Source organism: Ailuropoda melanoleuca, chromosome 6 (assembly GCF_002007445.2).
Source record: "Ailuropoda melanoleuca isolate Jingjing chromosome 6, ASM200744v2, whole genome shotgun sequence".
Taxonomy (NCBI): Eukaryota; Metazoa; Chordata; class Mammalia; order Carnivora; family Ursidae; genus Ailuropoda; species Ailuropoda melanoleuca.
In genome coordinates, this window is record NC_048223.1 from 23,086,418 (window position 1) to 23,099,280 (window position 12,863).

General features: G+C 36.9%; 1 protein-coding gene across 1 annotated transcript in view; it reads right to left on the minus strand.

Moving 5' to 3' along the window:
* The window catches only part of ZNF385D (zinc finger protein 385D), a 280,820-nt gene that overhangs the window by 68,947 nt on the left and 199,010 nt on the right, over positions 1-12,863 (minus strand). The window contains exon 4 of the mRNA XM_034662065.1: positions 4,295-4,457. Coding sequence (XP_034517956.1) covers positions 4,295-4,457 — 163 coding nt within the window. The remainder of the gene's footprint in view (positions 1-4,294; positions 4,458-12,863) is intronic.

Genomic DNA, 12,863 nt, shown 5'->3' on the forward strand with positions numbered 1-12,863 from the left:
TTTTTTGGTGAATCACGTAAAACAGAGATGCTAACACGCCACCCAAGTGAGTGACCGATAAGTCATGGAAAGTCAGGTCAGGTTTTAGGCTAGGAATGTGGAATGCTGAGACATCTAGGCACAAGTGATAGCTGAAGCCATGGAGGAATGCTGTGTTACTGCTCACCAATTTCTGCTTCCCCTCCCTGGAGGAGATTATTCTTCCCTGACCATGATAATCAAGGTTGACCATGGGACTTGATAAAGTCAAGTCAGGAGAATATTGTATGTCACTTCCATTAAGAAGCTTCAAGAGCCTATTGATTCACCATCTTTTTTCTCCCCCTGCTATAGAATTGGTAATGTCCAGCTAGTGACTCCTTCATTAGCCTCGCCTGCAGTTAAATTAAACTGGAACAACAAATTCAGCTGATACGTAGTGTGAGTGAAAAATAATTAGTTGTAAAAGCCATTAGGATGAGGAGGTTGTTTCTGACTGCAGTATAAACTAGCCTAATTTAACTGATCGACCGTGGGGATGAACAAGATTACCCAAAAAGGGAAACTAAAGAAAGATCAGAAGATGACCAAGCCTGGGACTTAATTCTATGATTGTTTGTCATTTCACAGGAAGAAGAATGAGATATATTTGCTAAGGTACTTTGAGAATACTTAATTTTTCTCATTACTTTTTCTATATAAAAATATCTCACATAAAAAAAAAACTTGCTAGATGAGACAAAATCATTCTGGCCATATTTGGAAATGTTTGCTCTTTGAATTATTCTCTAATGATTAGCAACCATTCTTATGTACCAACAATTTTCAGTGTTCGATATATTTTTAAAAATATTATTTTTGTCTGGAAATTTTTCTTCGTGCAAATTCACTAACCTAACACTCTTCATTAGATCATGAGAAATAAAATTATGTTTTAATGTTAGGGGGTCTCATCCTGCCTAGAGGTAAGCAAACTAGGCTTTCTGTGAGCAGCTGGTGGTTGATCACCGAATATTATCTTTTGCTCACCATGCCAGCAGGCAGACTGACATAAGCAATGACCAAAAAAACCCCCAAAAAACCCAAATTATAGTTAGTGAATAAGAGCTTACCCCGCAGGTCATATAGACATATTTGTTACCCTAAGGCAGCAATTAAAACCATAATATATGATTTAGGAATTTAAGAGAAATTGTCTGTCAAAATTATTTTTATCAAGCAGAGCTGCAGTGAAACTTTGCTCATTATGACTATTCTACTTCTTGTATTTTAGAGAATCTCAGGAAAACCTCCAAATCAATGTTCTAATTCAAGTCCACCCCACTTCTTGTCCTCTTCACTATTGTTGTCCACCCTTTTTAAGGTACTCATCTATCAAATCATTGTATACTTAGCATTTTTAAAAGAAATTAGCTTTTTTTTATATAGCTGGGTTATTTTTATTAAGAATGATTTTGTAAAATTAGTAAACTGTGATTTAATGCATCTATATCTTTTATGTATGGATAAGTCCAATGAATCACAAAACAACCTTGCATATTAAGCAGTAGGGTTAAAATTTTTTATTGTTAAAAAATACATGATCTTTGACTCTAGAGTCTTTATCTTTCTCTCCTTCTGCTTCCAAGTATTTAACTATTCTAGGAAACTAGCTCAGAGACCCGTCTTTTCAGAGTTGTATTTCTCCCTGATCAATACGAAGAAGCAGACAGTAATAAAAAGGACAAGTAATAGTTTTAAGAAAACTTCAATTTGTCATCATTGGTGCCTCTGATTTATATTGTAATACAAATGGGTAAGAAGGCTATAAAACGACAGGAGCTTTCTTGGGCTACTTTCTCATGGGTAGTTTTGTGGAAATCCCAATTTAAGGATAGAATTCAGCATAAAACATCTGGTGAGTGTGCTGAAATTGTTAGTCTTTCAACCTATATGACTTTTTTTCTAGGTAGAGATTCCCACGGATTAGGAAGGCAATGTACTTCTGAAGCTCATAGCTTTCTTCCTTTGGCTTTAGGATATTTGTACTAACTTTACAGGACTTTGCTATCCTTTCTGTCCTTCTGGAATTGTCTTAGCTTCATCTTCAAAGGGTACATCACCATTTCAACACCATTCCAACCATTAGGTAAGTGCTGGCCTCTCCGCCAGGAATCTATTTATTTTATGTAGGTTCTCTCCCACAGCCCAACCCAAAACCTGTTTCCATTTAACTTCTGAAAAGGACAGAACCCTGATGACTGTCACCCTTTCATATCAATTTCTAAGATTGAGAGACGGAGGTATGTATTCCTAACTCATTTATTATTCTAGTTTCCTAGAATAGTTAAACACTTGGAAGCAGAAGGAGAGAGAGATAAGACTCTAGAATCAAAGATCATGTATTTTATAACAATAAAAAATTTAACCCTACTTCTTAATTTGTAAAGTTGTTTTGTGATTCATGGACTTATTCATACATAAAAGATATAGATGCATTAAATCACATTTTACTAATTTTACAAGATCATTCTTAATAAAAATAATCCAGAGACAATACATATGGGAGCCTTTCCTAACACAACAAGCAGTTTTATCCACCATGTACAAATATATTTTTAAATGATGAGAATCTTCAATTTAACAGGGATTCTTTTTGCATTTTAAAGAGGAGTCAGGTAGCCCAAATAGTTATTGACAAAAATTCTAAAAACAGAAAAGACTGCGGACAAGCAAAAACTTTATATCAAACTCCATCTCTTTATATCAAACTAATTTCTTTGCTCTTCCTACCTACTATTTTTTTGCAAAAAAAAAAATTCTTTATAGCAAATATGGCTTTAGGGATCCCAATTTGTACCCTGATATCTAGGAGCAGAAATTATACTTACCTGCTTCATTACTGCTCATTCCCCTACAGCCCCCAAAAGAAAGCAGCGAATTTTCAGTTAATAGGGAAAAGATTAATGCTTTCTTGATAAGGTTTTACTCTGAATTAATAAGATGGCATAATCTAGCTCCTGCTCTGTATACCAAAAAATTGAACATAACAAGCACTTTTTTTCCCCTTTAGTACATTGTGACACAAAGTTGGATGAATCAGAGGACCAAAGGAGTGGGAGAAAATACAGCCATTCAATAGATATTTTTCTCAGTACCTATACCACACTAGACCAGGTTGCAGGGTACAAAGATGACAGGTGCGCTCAGCCTCAGAGAGTACACGGGCTTCTCAGGGAGTGGGGGCATAATGCATCTACCAATAATACTTAGGTAAAGGACATGACATGTGTCAGAGGAACTCAGAGCGAACATCGTTATTCCTTACAGATTCACGAAGGAGCACGCATCTCTCCAGAACCTTCGAGGAGCATATACGTGTCTAATCAATGCCACCATGTGTAATACACTTGCTTTAATCTGTTCTATTTGTTCACTGTAACATTTTACATTTTCATCAGTTATGGCTGGAAGAGTCTCTTCTAGTTAAGATATTGCTATTGATGATGATATGAATGCTTCCTGACCATTGTCATTTGAAGGGATTAGAAAACAACCAACATGTACCAGCCATTGTGTTCTAGACATTGATTCATTAAAGATACATCTATGAATCACACAAGACCTCTTTCTTTGTAAATATTGAGGACCAGTGGTCTTATATTTAAAAACGCCAGCTTAAGGAAACCCCACTGGCTTCCCCTGCCATGAATAAAATGGTTGTTTGCAGGAACTATCCCAAGAGGCCATTCATAGGCCATTATTTCACTGTGAAGACTCTGTTAAAAAGAATAATTGGTATCAATAACACTTACCTGTGTATGCAGAGGGAAGGTTACCCAGCCATAACAAGCCCAGAATCACACAGCCACTACTTAAAACAATGCAGTGTTTGGGATTTATGAGAATAAGTCCTGTCAGTAATAATGCCCTTATCGGGCCTTCTCGATTCATTTGGCATACGTTGCAGTGTGCTCACAGTTAAATCAAATCTGCCATGCGGTTATAGGCTAAGGTGCTGCATACAAGACATAAAAGATACACACTGAAAAGGTTTACTTCTCAAAAACATGGCTTCAAGTGCCTTTATGCTTTCGTGTTCCTCTAAAACAGCCACAGGACCATTTCAAATATAAAATCTGCAATATAACTAGTGATTATCTTAATCAATTGCTTAAGGGTATTGCAAAGACGAGGGGAGACAATTACCATTACACAGAAAAATGGATCAAGCATGAACCGATGCAGCAGGAACATAAGGAAACAGACACGGAGCTAGACAAGGGAAGGGACCCCCAAACAACGATGACAACAACAACAAAGATCATCGCTTAACCTGTTTTGTCAGAGCTGGTATTGATGGTATTGGTAGTGATGGAGGTGAAGGTAGTCTTTGCGCTGTCCTTGGCAGTTACAGATTTCTGCTTATTTTTCATGGCTTCCAGTGCTTTGAGCTTCTTGGCATGTTTCGTGCCTTTGTAGTGGGCCGCAGCCTGGCTCTACAAAGGAGAACAAAATGAACCATGCAATCAGGCTCATTTCTAAACTGGCATTCTCTGTATTACTGCAAATACAGACTCCCTTTCAATAATAGGTACCATTCAAGCTAATTCTGGCAGGGGCCAAACAGTAGGGTTCTATTTAGAATGATGCTAGAAAGCAATGGGAATCAAATTCTCAAACCTCTGGACCGAAGTAAGAAATATTCTATTGTTTCTCTTAAGAGAAATGCAGCTGAACACTAACACGTTGACAACATTTTCTTGGTGGAATGGAAAAAAAATAAAATAAAAATCTATACCCATATTGCCTTTGTTCTGCCACAGAAGATGCTGGGTTCCCAAAGATTAACAAGGGCCCCAGAAAAGAGTAGCTCTCACTTTCTTGGCTCAGAAAATGTGTTTTCTCTTTCTACAATGTGTCTTATTAATATGATCCCCAACAGGTGTCTACAAGGAAAAGTTCACATAGGAAAGGGAAGTGGGCACCCTGGAGACTAAGATTGAAGCTCGAGAGTTCAAAAGCAAAATGCACTGCCTAAGTCCAGATGAAGTACACAGAGCTGGGCAATTTCCTGATTCATTCTTTCTCCTTGCTTCCTACAGAGGTAGTCTGAGAGATTCAAGGGAGAGGCATTCCTTAAGCATGTGGGTTTTTCATGCCCTAGACCATTGACAGGAGGCTCCAGTAGGTTTTAACTACTTAATGGGGCCAACACTATTCTTTTATCTGTGACTTCTGAGATTTTCTTTTCAACAGTAATATACATTTTCCCAAGTTTATATTAACACGATTTTGTTGTTGTTGTTACTAGAGACACATTAATTGAGATATAAAATCATTTTAAAGAATTCTGTGTTTATTAATGTTTATTGGAAGGAAAGAAGACTTGGTGGCTTGGGGTAGGATGGGAGTGGGCAGGGAGATTCTTAGATCAGATTCTTAGATCAGCTCAAAACCCTTAAAAAGTCACCTCACAACAAAGAAGTCTCAGTGGAGGACTGTATCGGTTAGACTACCCACTACTTCCCACAACTTACTTAAACTCTATGTTCTACTCCATGTTCTGGCTCCATTTTGCCAGAAAAAGTAATAACCACACTGTCCTCTTTGTCACAGCAACTGTGGTAGGTAGGGTTGCAGTATATCTTTTTAAAAATAGATAAATAACCCACACCTTCATTTGCATCATTCTGACAAGTATTATCAAAGGACTAGGTACCCTTATTGAAAGAACACTGGACAAGGAAATTATATTAGAAACAGTTTGAACAGAGAGGACACTCATGCATCAGTTACAAGTTTTCCAACAACACATAACACCAAAAGACATAGTGTGAGCCATAACGTGAAGTTAAGACTTGCTATAGTTAATTGAAGAACCAATGATAGATTGGATTGGGTTGATTGTACAAAAAGAATGCCACTTTGATGGACAGAGTTGCATCCCCTTTTTTTCCTGCCTAGTTCTCCTTTTTAATAAATCAAGTCCTTTGGCCATATCTTTTGAGGGCAATATGCTATATTCAATTAAATACACAATATAGACAGTCATCTTCTCTAGGCAACTAGTTACATACTTTCCCTTAGAGCAAAGTTTCTCTCTTCTCCCTCTCAGTATCCATACCCTTGACATAGAAGTGAATGTTTTATCTATAATACATATTAAAAGACAGGGTGTAGATTAACAGTGCTATCTCTACAAATCTGCATTCTCAGTAGTATTTCAAATCAGACAACTTTGTTTTAACACACCATAGGACCAGGTGAATGTCACTATTTTGGATATCAAGAAACTAACTCCAAACAAACAAACAAACAAAAAAACACCAACCCTGCAAGCGAAGAAAGTACATACACCCCCAAAAATATTCTCTGCACAGGTACAGCTAAGCCAATGCTTCCAACCAGTCAAATGGCTCAGGGAATCGTGAGGAGAAGGGGGTGACAGAATAAGCAATAGTTGGTGGGCTCCCAAGTGAGACACCTGGTCCATATAAAACATGATAAAAAAAGCATACTTGCTTGTTAATTGAATAATAGTCCCAAAGCATCTTGATAATAATTATTTTAATTAATTATTTTAATTATTTTAATTAAAAATTATCTGACTTTTTAAAAAAAGGTAACTAAACCTTCCCCAGATTCGAAAAAAAAAATGAAGATACATTTTCATGGATCTCATGCTATGGAGAGATCAGGACATGTAAAATTTAGGGGAAATGATGAAGCATAGAGGGGTTGATAGCCCCGGAGATGATTAATGTGACTATGACGGTGCAGGCATATGTGTTAGGGGAGGAGGTGGGCATACAAGTTGGAAACTGGATATAAACAGACAACCCTTTCTGGATAGTTCACATTTCCTTTGTCATAGACTTTTATTTAATGTTTGTAGAATTTATTGGACTGCTCTTGGGTTACGCTGGTATAAATTTTTCTAGTCTATGCACGTTGACCCCATAACTTTTGCTCCATCTTGATACAGGTGTGTTGTATAAAGGTGTGTTCCTTGTGTAAAAGAAGTACACCCAGTGAGCTCTCCTTACCCCTGTGCCCACTTCCTAGACTGAATACATTATTCAGCCCCATCTGATATTTTTGAAACTATAGACAAAACTAGAGTCCTGCTGGGAGATTTTAAAAAGCAGCAGTTGGCCAGAGATGTTTCTCAGCTACTTTTCCTTTGGGCAGAGAGGTGCCGTTGCACCATACCACCCCATCTTCCCTCCGGGGTTGTTTACTATTATTAGTCAGTCTCTGAATCAAAGCACCCCGAGAAACCTGGGAGCCATCAGACACAAGCAAACTATTATTTTTCACAAGAATGGTTTCAAGGTTCAATAAGTGTATTACTTCATTATGGCACATTTCAGCCTCTGTATTTTAAAATGGAAACAATCAGATGATCATAGTACACACAGAAGGAGCAGAACAACAGAAACGGAGCTTTGACAACTTCCTTTTAAATAATGAGTGTCATACGAGGGTACTGTATAATAACATCACTACTGCCGACCTTGAAATAGCACACGACAGCATGAAATCTAACAAGTGTCATCCCAGAGGCAAGTGCTGACATTAAAGGTATGCACGCACATTCCCGCAGAATAGAGTGGTGCCGCTCTAAATGTCATCACCACATCCTAGTCATCAGTAGCCAGTCAGACTTTGTCATCTTCAGATTTCATCTTTAGTATTTCAAAATGGCTTCAAGTTTAAATGCAACCGAAGTCCCAAAGTAGACAAAAATAATTGTTAAGTGGCCAAAATTGGGAGAGGAATCTCATTTTTTGAAACACACACACACACTTATTTTACTTATCTAAGAGGCTAATTGATAAATCACAATTATCTTATGAAACTCACTGAATAATTTTGTTAATATTAATATTCATCTGTCATTTTATCACGTTAGCACCAATACATTGTACTAAAACTTTAACTCTCTCTCAACATAAGGTGTCTTAATATGATGTTTAAAAACTTAAGTTTATTGTTAGCCCACACATCTAGTTCTCATAGCCAGTTCAGTCTCATGAACACATGTGATTTCAAAAGGAACATGGTAGTTTTGGTTAGTTTGTGATATCATGTAATTTTGCCACATATGAAATTGTATTAAAATTAAATGAACATTATCATAGTAAAAGGAAACATCAGAAAAAGAAAGACTAGTTATTAAAGAAGTTGTAATCCTCTTCAGGGAGGGGAGAGATAATACTTGAGCCAGAGGAATTCCTTCTCTCCCTCCCTCCCTCCCTTCCTTTCTTCCTAAGAAATATCTGATATTTCTAATTTTACCTTAGATTGTTGTTTTGGAGGTAAAGAAGAAAATAAAATGATAAAACATGATATAGTATCCTAAACTCTAAAATACTTACTTTAGATTTACAATTTTAAGAATTATTAAAAAACTACTTCAGGAAAAAGTTTAACATTTTGATTTATCTATGTACAGTTGTTTTTATATTGTATGTACTCAACTCAAGTATCATACTGAAGCAGTGTTTGCAGACTCAGCCCTATAGGCTAGGGCCAGTGTGCATTTTAAATTGGTCAGCAGCGTATTAAATATTTTGAGTATCACTTTCATATATATCAATAGATTTCAATTCTATTCTTATTCTATCTTTATTATTGTTATTCTATCCTTATTGTATCCTAATTCTTTTATTATCAACTCTCAGCTTCACTTAACATTGATATAAATAAAGAATTAGTTCTCAAAGTGTGGTTCCCAGACCCGTAGCAGCAGCAGCAGCTGGGATCTTGCTAGAAATGCAAGTTCTCAAGCTCCATCCCAGACTACTGAATCAGAGACAGTGGAGCTGGGGACTTAGCAATGTGGGTTTTACAACCTCTCCAGGTGCTTATAATGCATACTAAAGTTTCAGGACCACTCATCTTAAACCTGTTAGAGCATTTTCTTCAAAGATGGCCCCTTTTTTAATAAATAGCCAAAGTCTAGATTTCTTATTTAAGATGTATTTATTTATGTTAGAGGAGCAGGGAGGGGCAGAGGGAAAGTATCTCACCTAGACTCCCTGCTGCGTGAGGAGCCCAACGCCCACGCAGGGCTCAATCTCAGGACCCAGAGACCCGACCTGAGCTGAAGTCAAAAGTCGGTCACTTAACCAACTGAGCCACCCAGGTGCCCCTCAGAGTCTAGATTTTTTAAGATTAATATTTAATCACTGGGAGAGTTAACATTTACTAAATGTGAACAATGGGTATCACCCAAGAAAAACCAAAAGTTTCTTTCCTTAAAAATAAGTCACAATAAGAAATAAAAAATAACTCTGATACAGAGGCAGTTGGGGAACTTCTATCAAAGAGGGATGGATGCAAAGAGCAAATCAACCTTAGTAACTTCCAAACAATTCCGAAACCCTGTAGAAGTGTTTTCCAAGTCCTTGAAATGTTCTCTTTTCAGTTTTTACCTTTTCTTTTCAAGCTAATTATTGTTGCAGCATGACCCTTTGGCCCTATTATTTTACCTTTATATTGAATGCTTTGCTATGATTTATTTTTCAGGGGCCTGGGGACATCCCCAGTGCAATGGAAAAAATAAATAAAAATCAAGCCCTGTGCACAACACTTAAAACGCTCCTATAACAAGTATCTAATCCTCTATTTTGTATGCATCAAACTGACTTAGTGTTAGTCATGTCTAGCTTCTTTTATTATGTGCTTAGGGCTCTTTTACTGAGGGAAGCTTCTAGCCAGCAGACAAATCAGGACCACTCTGGTAAGCTAAGAGAGTGCCTCCTCTGTTACTCCATTTAACAAACTATTTGAAGAAGCCAAACTTACAGACAGAATAGTTCATTGTTTTACACTTGCCTTGCTGCTGTGGATGCATGTACCTTTCAAATTCTCTTACATAATGGGGAAAATGACGTGATATAGATATTTTTATCACTTAATTACATGTCCCATAAATAATATTTAATAATTTATTTTAACTTGCGATTGTGTAGTTAACATGTAAGTAGATGACTGGATTATGAATAAAAATGAAAATTCTCTTGCACTGAGTCCCAAAGTGAAAAACATGATTCAATTAAGAGTGTTCTCTGAGCTCAAGTGATTGATGCCTTACTTTAAATGCGTTCTTGTCTTCTCTACTTTTCAATACAGAAATGAACAGTAAGAGTCGCAGGAAGAGAAAAAAAAATAGAACAAAAGAGATAATGCCACAAGAGTAGAGTGATTTTTATACACCACCACTACCCACTGGAAGAAATAAATTCTGAAGGAGAGGCATGTCACAGTTTCTCAGATGCATTAGGTAACTCTTTGATTTTTATACGCAAAGAAAATACCTTGTCACTAAGTACTTATTTAGTTGTGAAAAAAGTAATCTAGATGGACTCACTTATCTTTTCAAAGTTTCTCAATGCATCTACAAACTTCATGACTTTTAAGCGTTAAGTATTTAAAGTTTTCAAGTATTTAATGTGAGTGCTAAAGTACGGGGCTTATTTGAGTGAGAGAAGCTAATTTGAGAGGTCCTGCCTGGTTCCTGCTGTGAAACCACTGTTTTTGTGCATTTGGAATCCAAACAGCTGCCTCACTGACCTCTCGTGGTGGGGTCCTGACTGAGGGACACTGGCTCACAGCAGGCTCTGGCATGTATGCATGATGTATGTATGGAATGTATATGATGTAATGAAGCCAAAAAGAACAACTGGCTTTGCCTAGGCTTGGTCAGTATTGATGGGAGCTTTTTGCAAGCCCAATACTTCTGATGAGTTTTAACTCTAGTGATATAATCACAAACATGTTTTGTATGGAACTAAGAGAAATCAGAAAAACCACTTTGTCGAACTACTCAGCCAGGGTTCAATATCCTTTCACAACACCCACAGCTTAACACTCTGCTCAGTGTGTGATTGTCACATACCACTTAAAATAGCGGGGGGGGGGGATTTAGAAATGTTGAATCTAATTATATATAAGGGTCAAGTTGTCATAGGTGTTGGTATCAGTAACAGAGAAAAACGGCTTTATTTCCCAGCATGACATGTATGCTTCCTATAAATAACCCCCAACTTCCTCCTCCAGGCAACTTACCTGCCCCCTGGAACCACAGTCCTGACCCTCACCATCACCATGTCTGCTCTCTAGAGAGAACAACTGCTTGCAATGTAGCTCAGGGAGGCATAGCCCTCCCTCTTTCTCTTAAGGATAATACCACAAGAAGAAATAATTATCAAGCCTTTGCATGACTACTTCCCTCTGTCTGGAGAACCATTACTTGTTTGGCAGATATCTACTCACCACGTGTCACCTCCTCCATGGAGTCCTGGATAGGTCTGTGTTGTAATACTTATGTCACTGCCACAAAAAGGGTTAAATGTCTGTTTCTTCTAATAGAGAATGAATCTCTCAACAGAGAGAGAAAGACCTGGTGTTACTCATCATTCTGTCCCTAGAACCTAGTATGGATCTCTAAATAGGTGTCTATTAAATACACGTTGAATTAATTTTACATTTTGATTTTAAAATGGAAATATGCATATGGTGTCTCAATGGGTTTTGTATGTGAACAGGGTTCAGCTTAATTCTCTGCCATTCTTTGGCACGTTGCCTTATCTGTTGAACACACTTTAGGGAATTTTTATGGCACTTAATGCTGGAAAAGCATCTGGCACAAACACAAACTATTATTTTTTCTCAGGGAGAAAGCTTATCATCAACCTCAAATTGTGCTATTTACAGGAGCTCTCTTTGCATGGAATGTAGCAAAGGAATAATATGGAGACTTTCACTTCTACAAAATTTTGATAAATAACAAGTTTTTTTTTTAATCTGGGAAATGTAATGAATTATTCCAGTGATGACTCTGCAATTTAAGCTTTCTCTGAAGGACTAAATTCTTTTTTTTTTTTTCAGATTTAGTGTGTTTTATTTAATATGTCAGTTAAAACTTTTATATCAAATCTTATCACAAGATATTTATTCCATTTAGTCAATTATCGTATTCATCTTATGGAATAATGAATATCATTCCATATCTTAGCAGCTGATGTTTATTTAATATGTTAACCTTAAATGATATTCATTCTGTATTTTCAGCCTTTTGTTAAGAAAAAATATATGCTGTCTACTTGTCTTAACAGTTTTTTTTTAATTTTATTTTATTATATTATGTTAATCACCATACAGTACATCCCCAGATTCCGATGTAAAGTTTGATGCTTCATTAGTTGCGTATAACACCCAGTGCACCATGCAATACGTGCCCTCCTTACTACCCATCACCAGTCTATCCCCTTCCCCCACCCCCTCACCTCTGAAGTCTTCAGTTTGTTTCTCATAGTCCACAGTCTCTCATGTTTCATTCCCCCTTCTGATTACCCCCCTTTTCTTTATCCCTTTCTTCCCCTACCGATCCTCCTAGTTCTTATGTTCCATAGATGAGAGAAATCATATGATAATTGTCTTTCTCTGCTTGACTTATTTCGCTTAGCATTATCTCCTCCAGTGCCGTCCATGTTGCAGCAAATGTTGAGAATTCGTTCTTTCTGATAGCTGAGTAATATTCCATTGCATATATGGACCACAGCTTCTTAATCCAGTCATCTGTTGAAGGGCATCTCGGCTCCTTCCATGATTTGGCTATTGTGGACAATGCAGCTATGAACATTGGGGTGCATATGGCCTGAAGGACTAAATTCTTATATACGACTTTTTAGTACTTGGAGAATGCTATTTCTCTGTTAACACTATTTTTAAACTTTCAAAACAGAATATTTTATGCTCTAGAACAATATAAGAAAACTAATTATGACATCATTAACCTACTTTCCTCCCTGAAAACCCACATAATAATATATACCTTGTATTTGCTGAAGAAGAGCACCTTCCTTTGGGGAAAAATGATTAAATTCCTTACT